General features: G+C 40.8%; 1 protein-coding gene across 1 annotated transcript in view; it reads right to left on the bottom strand.

Moving 5' to 3' along the window:
- The window catches only part of LOC311231937 (sodium/potassium/calcium exchanger 3-like), a gene marked incomplete at its 3' end in the record, with an annotated part of 159891 nt that overhangs the window by 7991 nt on the left and 134518 nt on the right, over window positions 1-17382 (bottom strand). The window contains exons 9-12 of the mRNA XM_084318576.1: window positions 16987-17040; window positions 14415-14548; window positions 13572-13732; window positions 8229-8502 (exon numbers count right to left, since the gene is read on the bottom strand). Coding sequence (XP_084174702.1) covers window positions 8229-8502; window positions 13572-13732; window positions 14415-14548; window positions 16987-17040 — 623 coding nt within the window. The remainder of the gene's footprint in view (window positions 1-8228; window positions 8503-13571; window positions 13733-14414; window positions 14549-16986; window positions 17041-17382) is intronic.

Raw genomic sequence — 17382 nt, 5'->3', positions numbered from 1 at the left:
GACATCTACAATTACCTCATTGAGTCTCCAGGTAGACTAATGTTTATATTTAAGTGCAGTGGTCTGTAGCCACTCACACTACCACCGAAGCTCCCCCCTCTGATGGAACAGTCCAGGGCGGGCGTGCGTGGCGTCACAATCCGTGGGCACTCTGCGCATGTGCATGGGGAATAGGTGCTTAAAAATGGGCTTTTTCTCTGCCTATTTAGTTCTGATCGATTAGGAATGGGTCGCGCCGTGTTCAGGAGATTCAGGCGCATACAAGTCTATTCGATCATGTCTTCAGCACCCCCACAGCCGTAGCTGCAATCACTTACATCACGGCTCTCATCCACATTCATTCATTTGCTCCCCCCGCTATCTCCTCCCCGATTTCAGAATCCCGGAAGACTATTGTTGATGAGTTGTTATCAAGAGCTGGCTACAATCCAGGAACAAAGATACAATGGTAAACCACTATCCATATCTTCCTCATTCCTGGTTGTGTCTGTGTGAAATCACTCCCCAAACAGGTTCAAATGTTGTCGAGGTCATGTCCTACAAAGTATCCTCTATACAGTCTGCCCCATTGTTCTGACCAGGATTATTACATTCCTTTTGGCCTCCTTGCTGACGTGGACGAGAAACCCATCTATAGGCCTAGTTATCAAATTCTTGGTTTGCAATGGTTTTGCACCTTGTGGGTAAATAAAAACCCAGTTTTCATCTACAACTCCTGTTTCCTCATTGTCTCACTGCTTGGTCCCTAACAAGGAGAAATGGGCATTCTAAACACTCTGTGCAAGGCCTCTATTAGGCGGTAAATTGTTCTTTGTTTTCACAATGTGTGCCCTCTATCGTATTGAGATACATATTCCATGTGTATGGAATAACACTCACCTTTAACATTCACTTTAAACACTTTTTAACACTACACCATATTGTATCTATTTATTAGTAAAAGATTTGTACTACCTCTCTAACTCATCTTTGCATTTGTTTGCATTGTGTACTTGTACTAGTTTGTATATTTTGTATAGTGTTTGGTCTTTATTTTTTTACTTTTTTACTGTCTGAAGCACAATCTCAGGGGGCTCATACAGAACCAAGCATTTCACTGTAATGTACATTGTTGACAGAGGCATGGTTTCTATCTTGAGCCTTAACTGGCGTGGTTTATTTATTCACATGGCAGAGCAGCGGTTCTACAGTTCTCCTCTCACTGAGAGGCTGGGGGGAAGAGAAAGAATGGGAGGAGACATCTCTATTTATACTTGCGCCCTCTAGTGGAAACAGTTATATATGCAGTTAGACAGTTACTAACAATCCTACACAGAACCTCTGCCTTTAACATACATGTACCTTATATGTGACAAATAAGCTGGTCAGGAAGGCCAGTAACATGGTGGGAGTGGAGCTAGACTCTTCCTCTGTCAGAGAGGAAGAGCCTTGCTAAGCTCCACGCCACCATGGACAACCCCTCCCACACGCTATACACAGACTTGGCTGATAGAAGGAGCATGTTCAGTGTTAGACTAAGACTCCCTAGATGCAACACTGAACGGCACAGGAAGTCCTTAATTCCAACAACCATCAGAGTATACAACGCATCACTGTGCCTCACTGCCTCACCATCACCACAGAGTGACAGTACAAACTCTGGTAATCTTCCTGGACTTTTGACTTCTTATTTTTACATATACACTTAAAAAAATGTATTAAAAAAATTCTACATTTATTACTGTACATTTTACTGTATATTTTTGGCTGTATATTTTAGAATGTATATATTTTAGAATGTATATCCCGGACTGTATTTTTATTGTTATTTGTGATTTTTGACTACCTAAACTTTACGCAACATAGGGGAGGAGCAAACATAGCTTGCATAGCAGCCTTCTAAACTCTAATTTGAAAATTACCTTGAAGAAAAGGTTTTCTGCCAGTGAAGTTTTGTCACAGATATTTGACGGTGAAAGTGACATAGGAGAGAATGTGTCTGAGACCCTGATTATGAGGCGTCCTCCTCTGATGAGAATGAGACCCTTAGTGCAGATGCTCCTGTTGTCTCTCAACCACAAGCAGACACGTTACTTTCCAAAAACGGAAAGTTATCATGGGCCCACTCCCCACTTGAACAACATAATATATATTATGTATGTATAATTGAGTGGGTGGGGGGGGAGTAGGGGTAATGTTTTATTTAAATTGTTATTTAGGTAATCAACAAAGTAACATGAAGCACCTGAAACATACATTTGGGTAACACTTTTGATTATGATCATTTTCTGGAGGTTTAAACAGCTGGGGTCAAAATGTCCCCAAGGATAAAGAGTGTAAAGTCAATTTGAGGATAACAGGAGGGTTAACAAAACCATTTCAAATAATTTTAGCCCTGCTAGATAGAGGTAGCAAATAACTCTAAGGATGGCAATAATAATAATAAACGTTATTTGTACAAATTCCATACAAGAATTGCGTCACAGCAGAAAATACACTAGAATACATCAAATGAGCATAAAATAGACAGAATAAATGCAATGCAGAAAATTAAAATACAAGATGATAGAAGTAGATGATCGTAGTGTTCTTGGGGGCATGTAGTTGACAAGAAAATTGCCAATATAGCTTGGTCTGGTTCCATTTAGGGCTTTGTACATAAGGAGGAGGACCTTCAAATCAATTCTAAATGTTACCGGAAGCCAGTGTAATAGCCTAGCTGAGAGTTGAATAAGTTGAAGTATTTTCTTCAGTCGGCTTGGAATAAAGGCATGGATCCGTTTTTCAGCATCCTTTTGATTTATAAATGGTTGTACTTTAGCTTTGTTTCTAAGGTGGAAGAATTATGTTTTTGTCACCTTGTTAATGTGGGACTTAAAGCTTACAGTAGACCTGAGTCTATGATAACCAACACTTGTAAGCAAGGAGTAAGTTTCCCCATAATATTATTCAGCAGAATTTCTCTTGAAATTGAAATTTGGTAAATTCCAGTAAATATTGCAATTCCGAAACTCTTGAGTATCATAAATGGATTCAGCATCCCGAATAACCCCCCAAACCACTCCAACATTGTTGAAATTGATCAAGTAGTTTCTGAGATTTGTCCATTTAGGTGATTATGCAAATGTCGCTAATTATGCAAATAAAAAAAGTTGCCCAACATGTACAACTTAGCATCCAGCAGTTTCTAAGTGCTGGTGACCCATACTATCCATATCTATCATAAAAGTTTGGTGGTTCCAAAATTTCCGGGTTCATTGTGTTGGCAAATAGACTAGTATACTTTGAGATGCTGAGAAATCATACACTTGAATAGAGGTGCACTGGTCCCGATACTGCTATGGTATACTGTATATCCGTCAGTGTGTAGGACTCGAGTCTGAGTCCTGGACTGATTTTCAGCACTCGTGACTCGATTTGGACTCGAGCATTGACTGCATTCGGACTCGGAAGGTGCAAACGAGGACTCGGACTTGTTAATAGATAAATACAGTTATTTATTTATTTTTGTAATAGGCCCTAATCATTTGGCATTTGTTTGGCTGTGTCACAAAGTAAATAAACTCCCTTTGAAATGGTGACCGCTGTGTCATTTGTAGGGCTGTCTTAAATACTTCGAAGCTTCGTTCGATGGCACAAGCTTCGAACATTAAAAAAAAAATCGAAGTTTAAAAACAATTATAATAATAAAAAAATTATATAAAAAAAGAATCATTTTTTTTTACTTCGATTTGTGTGTGTGTGTGTGTGTGTGTGTGTGTGTGTGTGTGTGTGTGTGTGTGTGTGTGTGTGCGCGCGCATGGGGCCATTGGGTGGGGCCGGGGGACAAATACACTGGAGGAAAGTAACCCAGCTCAGCACTGCCCAAATTATATCATCACTATTGCCTGTTTGAAGGATATCATCCTCAAACACTTATACACCTACATGCCTTGTAGAATTCCACACACAAGAAAGAAATATACTGGGATGAATAAACAAAATAGGAAATAAAATGTAGAAATGCATGCAATACATAAATAAATATGAATCTCCATATATGAAATAGAACATTTAGATAAGGTGCTACTGAGATGTTTTGGTGAGTTCTTAGTTTTTTTGTGGAAGTAGCCCTTCTTAAAAATGCATGAACATTCACTGATAATTGGTCTGTAGTGGAGCCTACAAGGTCTACATTGCCGGACCATGTAGAATCTGTACCTTGTAGACTGACATAATTCTGTGCATAGTTTAGTCTACACAGGCCATATTTCAAATAATCAAAATCTTACTTCATTCATCTTAAACATTCTTGATTTGGGGGATTGGTAGTTCCCATGAAATCTGAAGTTGTTCAAACGACAACAGCGATCCACCTTGAATTAAATCACACAGCCGAGTGAAACCTTGTTGGCTGCGTCACAGTCACGAAAGGGGCTACTTAATTCATTAATCCAATCCACTTTATTTATAGAGCACATTTAAAAACAACAAGTCCCACAACATAAGATAAAAAAAAATTAAAAAAAAATATATATATATAAGATTTTTTTATTTCCCCCCCCCGAAGCTTCGAATTAACCCTTTATCTGCCAGGGATTATTCTGATTTTAATCCCCTCTCTGCCACCACTATAAGTCTATGGAGATGTTCCCCTTCTTTGCAGGGCTATAACTTTTTAAATTGTATTGCTAAATTGACATTACTATGGCCCATTCAACGTCAAGTATCTATCATTTAGGATGTAGCAACGTTCTACTTTTTCATTCACATATTCATACAAAAATACGGTCTAAAGTATAAATATGTTTTTATCGTTTTCTGCAGCATTCTGCAGAACGTGATTTATAGCCCTAAATAATTATATTACATCATCAAATGTAGTTTGATACCGATTGACGTCATATTAAAACTTTCAATTGTGCAAGGTCCTAAGCGTCATGCCTCATCATCTGCTGGTGACCGGAGGGGGGGGGGGTTATAAGTCCGTGGCCGACGTTAAATCATTTATGTAGTGTATGGGCGATACATAGATCACAGCAGTTTATACGCTTAATAATAATCAAACACGCTGAAACTCACCGCGGCTTCCTCGTAGCGTTGGGCGATCAGCGTCGAGCAGAAAGTTCACTATTATGGGATGTTGATATATGCGATCCATTTCCAGGTTGTATAATAATATATACGTCCAAATCATGTTGTTTATCGAGTTATTTGCAACCGATCGATGTCCAGTGTATCAAGATGGAGTCCCGCTAACGATAGAGAGTGCCCGGACGAAATATGGGCGAGCACCACTTCCGGCGCGTCACTTCCTGTTTGGGCGATCCGCCGATCGGCCACCAGATGGCGCTCTTGAACCGTTGGAGAGTTGAGAGGAGATCAACAGGAGATCTCAAGACTCCGTGGGTAAAATATGATTGCCATCACAGATTTTTGAAATATTGATCTCAAAGACGTTGGCAGATTACGCATGGCGGAGAATGACGTGGGAACACGTCATTGGCGAATAAAGGGTTCAAATTGAAGCTCGGCCCGAAGCTTCGATTGCCAAAAAAAGCTTCGAAGGTCAGCCCTAGTCATTTGTAGACCTTTTTTTATTTGTATGTCAGCTCAGACTCAACCTTGATGACTTGGACTCGGACTCGAGACTTGATTCGGACTAGAGATTTAGTGACTTGATTACAACACTGATATCAGATACCAAGAGCCACGTGCAACATGTCAAACGAAATCAAAGCGAAGCGACCGGGACGAAGTGTTTGGCTGCCACTCCGACTGTGAGCTCTATTTAAAGACCTTCCCCGTTCAGACCCATTCACACACCCTGGACTTGTTGACGCTGCTGTTCACTCTTCACTCGCCGGCACGTGGAGCCTCCACCTGCGTGGGCTGTGCTTTGTACTGTACACAGCTTCCCCAAGGGCGCTGATCTCTCTGTGAGCCATGTTCCCTACGGGGGATTTGTTCACAGTGCTCCGTGTTGTTTTGTACAGTGTTGTGTTTCATCCTTTGTGTGTTTCTGTTGCGTTTAATCTTGTGTGTGTTGTGTTTCAGCTTTTGTGTGTTTCGGTTGCGGTTCATCTTTTGTGTGTTTCTCTTGCGTTTCATCTTTTGTGTGTTTCTGTTGCGTTTAATCTTTTGTGTGTTTCTGTTGCGTTTCATCTTTTGTGTGTTTCTGTTGTGTTTCATCTTTATGCAAGCTGTTGTGTTTTAGCTTCCCTTGGAGCAGGGATCGTCCTAAAGAGTAGAACTGTACCCCCAGGACTAATTGTATTAGTCCATTTCATACACGCTACAATTACAATAAATGGTTAAAGGAACAATCTGACATTTTGTGTAAATGAAACCATTTTGGAGTTGGTGGAAGGTGTATTTCTTCACTCTAGGCTAGCAGTTTCCCCCTGCTTCCAGTTCTTGCGCTAAGCTAGGCTATAGTGTGCAACCGTATCTCTCTCTGTACTGGACGCCAGTGTTGTAGTCGAGTCACTAAATCTCAAGTCTGAATCGAGTGAGTCCAAGTCATCAAGGTTGAGTCCACTTTACTCTGGCAGTCAAAAAGCTGACATACAAATAAAAAAAGGTCTACATTAAACATAAATGACACAGCGGTCACCATTTCAAAGGGAGTTTATTTACTTTGTGACACAATAGCCAAACAAATTCCAAATGATTAGGGCCTATTATAAAAATAATTATACAATGGCATGCAAATTTCTCGATTCTGATTGGCTGAAACAGTCCATTTACACGTCTTTATTGGCAACAATCCACGGTCCTGGGCTCAGGACCCGCCCACAACCGAATCACATATCACTCCCCGGCTCACTCCGGGAGAAAACAAGATCGCGGACAACAAATGGATATGTTGATAGCGCCATAACGACTAAATATGAAGCGATTCTGTCAAGGGGAATGTGTTAGTCCTTTAAACAATGTTGGATGATGTAATTGATGGGTCTTGAGTCAATCTAGAACAAAAGAAAAATCGCGGATTGATTGATTGATTAATTGATTGATTTAAATTTCTACTTCCTTCCCACTGACTGCAGCGTTCACTCTCACACTGTCCGACGCTGGCGTACCCACAAACACACACACACACACACACACACACATACACACACACACACACACACACACACACACACACACACACTGTGACACACACACACACACTGTGACACACACACACACACACACGCGCGCGCACACACACACACACACACTCCTGTCTGCAACAGCGGGGGAGTCAGACTGAGAGAGAAGCAGCGCTGTTTTAAGTGAGCATGGTCTATTGAATTGATTGATTGGTTGATTGCTAATTTTATTACTGTACCCCTGGTTTCCAACTGGTTAAGTTTAGGCTAAAAGAAATAAATAAAAAAAATAGGGCGAAGAAAACGTTTTTTTCCTATAGGGCAAAGAAAACTTTTTAATTTGTTTTACCTACTTTATATAGAAGCATCTAAGAATGAAGTTCTATGGAAAGTAGGTCTGCATTCCCTTAACAATTGTGTGTATTGAGCCGTACTGTATTGTACCCATTCTGCATCTGGTAATAAAATTTTCAATCAATCATTCCAATAATACACAGTTGGATGTGTTAGTTGGTTGGATGCACTTCAAGCTGCTTCCACATGAGGCAACTTCTCTCAATCATTCCAATAATACACAGTTGGATGTGTTAGTTTGGTTGGATGCACTTCAAGCTGCTTCCACATGGAGGCAACTTGTCTTTTTTGTAGTTGTGGGAACTACTTTTTCTGGCGGATGGTTTTTTCAATAAATCTTCGATTAATGTGTGTTTATTGTATAGAAATAAGGTTGGATGAATCTGGCAGTTGTATAAAAGCTTTACACCACTTGCAGTCGTGATTTGTGAACAATAAACCATGCCTAGGGGGGTCTAACGACCCTCGGCTGCGCCTCGGGCCTAACGACCACCCCTAGGCATGGTTTATTGGTCACAAACCACTCCTGCGCGTGATGTAATGCTTAAATAAATAACTGTATTTATCAATGAACAAGTCCGAGTCTGCACCTTCCGAGTCCGAATGCAGTCAATGCTCAAGTCCAAGTCCAAGTCGAGTCACGAGTCCTGAAAATCAGTCCAGGACTCAAGTCTGAGTCCTGGACTTGAGTCTGAGTCCTGGACTCGAGTACTACAACACTGCTGGACGCACAGGGATTAGATTGATGTCTATCTAGGTGGCAAATGAGTGAATCTCCTGAAATGTTCCTTTAAACTAACGACGTGGCTCTCTCACCTGGACAACTGAAAGGCACCAGAGGTCCCTCATGGCGCTCCTCGCCCTCTCCCTCCTCGTCGTTCTCATTGTTCTCGTTGTCCTCCGTCTCCATCTCAGTCTCGTTCCCGGACTCCACCATCAGGCTCCTGCACCTTCCGTTCAGTCCCCTCTCGGCCCCACCGCCCATCCCGTTCTCTAAGCCCCGCCTCTCCGTGACCCTGGCCGTCGGCTCCGAGTCGCCGTTGGTGACGCGGTTCACTCGGGTCTCCGTGGTGTTTATCAGTCTCTGTCTCTGAGACGGGTAGAGACGGTGGGATATCGGTTAGTGCCGCTGCATTACACTCTCAGACACCATTGTGTTGTACTACTGTAGGGGTGGTAAGGTGTGACAATGTGGTGGTGTAACAGGACCCAATAGCAGACAAGTGGAGGCGGGCAGCAAGTCCAAGGGTTTTTTAATGAACAAGATTGAAACATGGAACGTGAAACATGGAACGTGAAACAAGGAACGTGAAACAAGGACAGCGAAACATTGACAGTGTAACAGAGATAATGGACCAACACAGAGAACAGGAAACGCAAATACACAGGAACAAATGACAAACGAGAAACACCTGGGATGATTACAACTGGAGACACCTGGGAGGGGAAACAGACTGACAAAGAACTATAAGAAACAACACAGGGAACTACAACTATGGACGACATTTCATTTAGTTTAATTTCGCTTTTCAGAACGCTGCGTATTGGCAGGCAAGTTAGAGTTAAGTTAGACGTCGTTTTGTCTCGTCTACTATATACATGTAGTACAATGCCAAAGCAGTAGGTGGCGATGTAGTTCAAACATGAAGGCCATTTTCAACCAATCAGAAAGGTTGAACGAGTCACTCCACATCCTGCTCAAAATCTCAGAAAGCCACCATCTTTATACCTCGCATGAGCCATTTAGCTACATAGCATTTATTTTTCAGCAAGAAATAAAGTGCAATAAACAAAAACGGATACATTCACTGTGTGTTCTGCCTCATTTGTTGATGATTTGTTGATGAAACAAAACTAACATCAACACAATTGACCACCAAGAGCGGAGTTTAGTCTCACAAAAAGATCGCCGATTTTGTTAGCTTACGTGCTAACGTGATTGGGATATGCCATTATAACAGTATAGCATTGTGGCTAGCAGCGTAGTAACGTTAATGCTAGCAGAATAAATGGATGTAAACATTATTTAACAGATTGCAGAATGGGTACAATACAATACGGCTCAATACAAAATATTGTTAAGGGAATGCAGACTGTTGTAGTTTGGAGTACTGGGTTCCTTATAACAATAACTTGACAACACGTTGGTAGCCGCAGCTACTTGGGACAGCTCTGCTGTAAACACTGGAAATAACCGTGCGGGTCTCTACTGCGCATGGGCATTGGGCAGAACGGCTCCGTATACGGCTCGCGCAAATTACATGGCACCATTGTCGGCGAGTTTCCAAAACGAAAACACCCTTTGATCGTTGCCACTAGGAACACGCGATTTCCTGCCAAAACTGTGTTTCTTTTTAACTTGGACATGCAAACGTAATCATTTGAAAATAGAATGTTGCTGTTTTACCCCAGTGTAACCATGGGGACAAAACAAGCAGACTACAGACACTAAACAGAGAACCTAATAACGGACAGTAACTACAAAGAAGGGGAGAGAGAGAGAGCAAGAGAGAGAGAGAAGGGAAAGAACACTAAGGGAAATACAAGGAACACACGTCCATACTAACACAATTGGCGGTGTTAGCGGGTGGGAAACCCGGCGAGGGTGGGTCCTGGTCGTTGTAAACAGCGACTCCTACAGTTCGGTCAGGGCGCCTGCACAGCAAGGGAAGGATCTAAGAGAGGTAGTGTGACCTTCCACACGTTACACTCTCCCAGTGAGAGTCCGCGCTGCCAGGTGAAAATAAGTGGTGGGCTGGGTACACATGTGTCGGAGGAAGCATGTGATAGTCTCCACCCTCCCAGACCGACGGTAGGGGGTAGAATGCGCAACGACCAGGAAGGGGATTGGGAATTGGCATAACGACTAACATTGGGAGGGGAGAAAACCGGAAAAAGAATGGGGAAAAAGATAATAATAAAATTAAAAATAAATATTGTTTTCAGTCTGTTCACCTCATTCTAATCATTTGTATAATTTTATCGATTTCTTGGTGTAATTATGGATGATAAACTAACATGGAAATCTCATATAGCACATGTTAAAAAAAAGATGTCCAAGAGTATTTTTGTTATGAATAAAGTAAAAGATGTGTTAGAGTATGAAGCAATGAGAACACTGTTCACTCATCTCACCTTATCTCAGTTATTGTGTTGAAGTATGGGGTAATACTTATGGGACTAATATAAAACCATTATATATACTACAGAAGAGGGCTGTAAGAATCACACATAGAGTGAATTATCGAGAACACACAAACATATTATTTATTAAATCTAGAATAATTAAACTTGAAGACATGGTTAAGTTTCAAACAATGTTAATTATGTTTATGGCAAGAAATAAGACACTGCCAGAAAAATTACAAAATCTTTTCCATTTAGAAAGTGAGTTTAGTAGGAGGAAATAAAATTTTAAACATCAGTTTTGCACGTACCACACTTAAACAGTTGTGTCCTTCAGTTATTGGTGTAAAGTTGTGGAATTCTCTCCATAGCGAGCTTAACACTTTCAGCGCCAGAGGGCGCTGTTTACTGTTACTGTTGAAAGGCCACCGCTTTAAAGTATGGGGATACATGGCGGTGTTTGCAGGGCTCAAACTATATTATATATCATAGCTATGGATATAATACTATTGCCCATTTGACATTAACACTTTCAGTGCCCAGCAGGGGGCGCACGATTTAGTGCTTGAATGCCCAGCATCCACTTCAATGTTAGCGTTAATATCATCTAATCTATGTTTTAAATTATGTGTCTAATCTGCCCGTCGCTTATCAATGACTCATTTTCCAGTCAACATTGTCGAAGCGAAGCGAATCGGTTAATTTCCGTTTTATAGCATCTTGAAAAGCCCTCGTTTTCAAGGGAAATAAAAATATTCCATAATAAACGGAATATTCTAGAATACACAAAAAACATTAAAATTTTTCGGCCTATTTATGAATCGTTTTAAAATAAACGCTAGATTATCGATAGCATATGTGTACGTATGCACGCTATATAGGCGATCTGATATCTGCTGATATATTTCCTGATCGCTCGCACAGCCAAACAGCCATATCAAACATAGGGGAAAAGCTTATATCTCCGTGAAAACAGGTCTGATAGGGGGCGCTTTTTTCACATCTGAGCTCCTGATGGGGCTGGTTTCCCAACGGTAGACTCGGTTGATGAAATATGAATTCAGATCGCTAATTAAAAAAAAATCACGCTAATTGTCGTGCTGGGCATTCAGGGGGCGGGCTGATAACACGTGTTATGTCGTGGCTGGCATTCAAAGTGTTAAGTATCTATCGTTCAATTTGTGAAAAAGAAAAGATAATTCATCCATACATCCCCGTTTTATACCGTGGTGAATATGAGTATAGTTTTAGGCCATGTTTAGACGGAAACGCTAGCAGGTGAATCCGGATTTTTTTTCTTTTCGGATGTGCCTTTTGTTTATACGGCAACAGCGTTTTTGCGGGGAGAATCCGCAAAAAAGTGAGACCACCTTCCTGGGTGGAAATCCTAGAAACGATACACCTTCGCGCTATCATCTGAACAGTCAAACCGCATAAAACTATGATGAAAGGGTTGTCAAGGCTCTCGTTTCTGGTCATGTGACATCTGCGCCAATCACGTGACAGCAGGGCGCCGTCGTCTCGAGTCTTTACAGCCTCGTCTGCACGCAGAATTCCATCCCAAAACACTAGTCTAAACGCAACATTAAAAGTGAGACCGCAAGACGACTTTTGCGGTTTCTGTTCAGACTCTCTCCGTCTAAACATGGCCTTAGAGTAATCCTGTCTAATCCCAGAAAACGACGCTATGCAGCGTTTAGTGCATTTCACTAAAAACCGTGGCGTTTCTCGCCTGTATCAACAATCAATCTGAAATCAACGCTATATTATCGGTATTATGTTTCATCATGAATGCATGAAGGGGGGGGGGGGGGTAGTTTTTCTATGCTTTGATCGCCACCAACGGAATATGTTACACACACACATTACACACATACGGTCGGATCGCAGTGAATGTATTCTTGGATCAACGCAAGATTGATACCATATAGCCCTTACCTTGACTAGGATGTACTCCAAAAAGAATATTCCAATTATCTGATCGCCATTCCAAGTATTGATGTTGATCGTGTTGCCAACATAATCCACCAAAGAACATGAACCGGGAGTGCTTGATTCTCCTCAATCCATGCGTTATAAACGATTGTCCTGCCCGACAAGGTAAACCCGGCCCGGACTTTTTAGATCGACGCACAGCCTAAGCCAGAGTCTCAAAGGATGTGCAATACCGGCCGCAAGGCGGCAGGCGGCGGTATTGGACGTTTGCGATCTCAGACCCATTCCCAATGATAACATCAGGCTCCCTGGATGGATAATCAAAGGAAAAAGCGAATAAAAGAAATAACGACCAAAACCCGACAATACTCGGGTCTGGCGCCGAACGTTCGGCGAGTTAACCCGACTATACTCAGGTCCGGCGCGGAATGAGTTAAGGGATGTAATAGTGTTTGTCAATTCAAAAAATATTTAGTCAGTATGAAAGTCAAATGTGATCTGAATAGTGAGATATTTTCTTTTCTTCTTTATTATTATTATTATTATTATTATTATTATTATTATTATTATTATTATTATTATTATTATTATTATTATTATTATTATTATTATTATTATTATTATTATTATTATTATTATGACATTTTTTCTTGTTTAATCTGTGGATTGTTTGTTTCTTTGTATATGGTATAAAAAAAATATTTTGTGTAAATTAGGTTGTACGCCGACCATCAAGTAATACTTGTTTAGTTTAGGAATAGAGGGCAGGTAACTATAAGAATTATTCTTCTTCCTGCTCCTTTTGCCCATGGTATGGTATTTATGATTTTGTATGAAAACTCTATGATTGTATTGCTTCCATGTGGCAAATAAAACTCTGAATCTGAATCTATTGCAGTAAAAATGTTTAAAGAATTATTGATACTTGGTATATGTAAGACAATATTTCGCATTATAAATCGTTTTGTCCCATACCTATGTGTGAGTGTGTGCTTCAAAAAGAGAGACATGGGTAGACAAGAAGACAGAGAGTCAAAGAAGAATAGATCAGAGTACATAAAAACCATGGTGTGTGTGTGTGTGTTTGAGTGTCTCTACCTCGTTGATAAGCAGGCGTGAGGCCATGGTGAGGCGTGTCCTGGGTGAGAAGTGGCTGGTGATCATCAATCTCATGCCAGCCTCGGAGAAGGACATCTGGTGGGGGTAGGCAGACAGAAGCTCGTCCACCATCAGCACAGACGGCTGACAGTTGAAGTTAGCTGCGAGGACACATCAAACAGTCTTTATCGGGCTGCCTTTGTCCCCAACTCACGTTGACGGGTCACGGTTTGTAGTGAACATGACAACCTTGGTCTGAGTCCAAATCAAGTCCAGGACCTGGTTCCGCTGAGTTTTGGTCAAGGCCAAGTCCGAAAGTGGGTCGAGACAGGGGCTTGAGAAAAATCCAAGTCCAACTCAAGACCAAAAGAGGCGTTGACGGTATATATGTCGTACTGAAAATTTTAAGATGCTCAGCATTCTATTAGCGGGGCCAAAACTAAATGTTCATTATGGAAGAAGGCAAGGCATGCAGCCAATCAGTTTACTGGGATAGAAAATATATCTTGTGTATGTTTTGAAAGTCCAGGTCAAAATAGGCACAAGACAAGTCCACGATGACAGAGAGGTGGATTTGAGACTGAGGCTGGACTCTAGTACTACAATACTAACAATACTAATATCTAACTACAGTAACAATGGGAAAGACATTCAGATACAGACAAACATCGCAGCAAATTAACCAATCTAACCGAACCTGGAATGAGACATAAAACAGAACCTTTTTATCACATTTTACAGTTTATTCATCAGTTTAAACAACAAGCGTTTTGAGTCATCTCTAGAAAGACGAAGGCTTACTTTCCTCCCACATATCCACTCAAACAAGATATTCTACGCTACCTTTCTTGAGCAGGACAGCGGTGGCATCGCAGGTCATGTTGTCCTCCAGGTCGGTGCTTCCTGTCAGCCCGTTGGCCAAGTTCACTGAGCTTTTCTTCCTCCGGTCAAAGTAGCGCTGAGCCCTGCCATTAAACCTTGGGACAACGGGTATAGAAGCAAAAGTTAGCAACAGATATAGAAGCAAAAATCATCAACGGGTATAGAAGCAAAAATGATCAACAGGTATAGAAGCAAAAATCATCAACAGGTATAGAAGCAAAAAAAATCATCAACAGGTAGGTACAGTATAGTATGGGGGCAGTGGTGGCCTAAAGTTAGAGAAGCGAGTTTGTAACCGGAAGGTTACCGGTTCAATCCCCCAGACCGGCAGTAAAAAGTCTGGATGGGTAAGTGAATGAATAACTCTCTCCTGTCCCTCAATAACAACCGCCGAAGTGCCCTTGAGCAAGGCACTTAACCCCAAACTGCTCCAGTGGCAGTTCCCATGTGTGGATGGTGTAAAGAGCGTGGCTCAAAAAGAGCATCCCTGCTCAGAGAACCTACCCTGGTAAATAACAGGTTAAAGAAATATTGACGACTTCAACAGCAATTCTTTGTTTGTTTGTTGTTATTTCATGTACAGGACTTCCACTATTGTACTTGAACAAACAAGCAAGCAATTGTTTACCAAAACCAGTCTTAAAGGGGCACTTCACCGAAAAACAATGCTGATTTATTTTGCACACATTCATTTAGTTTGATTTTATTTGTTTATTTAGACGGGACAGAGCATATTACTGGACACAAATAAATGCAGTGTAAATACACCGGATTTAGCAAGGATGCTAATTTTCATCCGCAGTCCCCACACAAAGCATAAAAACGAAACATGCAGGCAGTGAAGCATAACATGCTATGAGACAAGGCATAAAAACATACATACAGAAAAAAATACAAAGTATAAAGGGTGCACTACAATACTATTTGACTATACATGGTCACAGGTTTGGTTGTCGAGTAAATTTTTTTTTAGATTGAATTTAAAAGATGGAAATGATGCACAATCTCGTATGGTCAGTGGTAGATCATTCCAGATTAAACAGCCCTGGACTGAGAGGGTGTTTTTAGCAAAGGCGGTTCGCTAAAAAGTGGTTGCTCTAGTGCTGATTCCTCTATCGGGCTTCCTTTCTATGAATTCCCTCAGAGGGGTGGGCCATGGACCATGTAGGGTCTTGTAAATAACAATAGCCTGTTTAAAAAAAATTCAATTGGCAAAACTCAAATAAATGTACCTCTGAAGAATGTGACAGTGGTGATATGAGTGAGGTTTCTTATCGAATACTTTAAGTGCACTCTTGTATACTGTAGCTGTTCTATGGGTTTGAGGATCGTCACATGTGCAAGACCAGTTTGTGAAGCAGTACTCAATGTGTGATAGAATCATACAGTGAAGATAGGATCTAGCAGCACTGACTGTCAGGTCTAATATGTTTAACGTTTTGAAGGTTGAATTTGATTGTGTTTGTAACTTTCTTCACATGTTTTTTGAAGGTTAAGGTTGAGTCTAGCATGACCTTAGTATTATTGAGAGTAAATTAGTTTGCATGTGGCCACCAGTGATGTCATCGGGGACATTGAATCATTGTGTTGTTCATTACAGCTCAATGAAATGATAAGGTAGCAAGACAAGGTATTGCGATTCTTTCATCTACATAGTTTCATGGAGCTGTAATTAACACAACACAAGGATTCAATGTCCGCAATTACATCACTGATGGCCATATTCAAACGAATTTACTCTCAATAACTGTCACATCACGTACCATGAAAATAAATCGGCATTGTTTTTTTATTTATTTATGGTAAATGGACTGCATTCATATAGAGCTTTTATCCAAAGTACTTTACACCTTATGCCTCACATTCACCCATTCACTCACACATTCACTCACCAACAGCAGAGGCAACCATACAAGGGGTTAAGTGTCTTGCTCAAGGACATTTCAACACGCTGCCTGGGAGGAGCCCAAATCGAACCAGGAACCTTCTGATTACCAGACGACCGCTCTACCCCCTGAGCCACTGTCGCCCCCATTTATGATGTTTTAAGAGTCAACTGCATGCAGCAAGTACATTTGGTTTCTAGGTATTTATCGCTAAGTGATGTGTAACAATAATAATAATCTTTATTTGTATAGCACTTTTCATACAAGAATTGCAGCTCAAAGTGCTTCACAGCAGAAAAGAAAAGACAGGCACAAAATTAGCACATAAAGTGCAGACATATAAAACCATAAAATTACATATAAAACATACAACAAGCATAAAAAAGATTGCAGCAAGGTAAGGCAAATCACAGTTTTTAACTAACATCCCAATAGGCCTCTCTGTTTATGGTTTGATTCAGTTTTAAAATAGGCAGTACTAAAAATAGAAAAGTGCAGTAAAATTTTTTCATGAAATAGACAGTCAAATGATGCAGTACTACAGTGCAATAAAAATAACTCTCTGATTGTAGGAGCCGGGTTTAATTTGTGACAGAGGAGATCAAAGCTTGTTTGAGGCTGATGGAGGCTTGAGGACTGATACTCACTTCATCATGATGATGTAGCCCATATACATGACGACCAGTATGAGAGACTCCCACCTGGAGCATGGGCACACGCACACACACACACACACACACACACACACACACACGCACACACACACACACACACACATTGAAATTCTAAAGTTCAAGTTTCAAGTTTGCTTTTATTTGTCACGTATAAAGTACATGTACATTACAGTGAAATGCTTGGTTCTGTAGGAGAGTGTGCTTCAGTTCATACAGTAAAATAAAGTAAGTAAAATAGGAATAAGTCCCAACACTATACAATATACAAACTAATATACAACCTAAGTACAATGAAGTAAAAATGCAGACAATGAGGTACAAAATGCAGACAATGAGGTACAAACACAAAAAAGGCAGTTAAACAACTGC

Source organism: Notolepis coatsorum (assembly GCF_963971535.1).
Source record: "Notolepis coatsorum genome assembly, chromosome: 7".
Taxonomy (NCBI): domain Eukaryota; kingdom Metazoa; phylum Chordata; class Actinopteri; order Aulopiformes; family Paralepididae; genus Notolepis; species Notolepis coatsorum.
The sequence above is the reverse complement of the archived record's forward strand: the minus strand, read 5'-3'. Positions and strand labels throughout refer to the sequence as shown.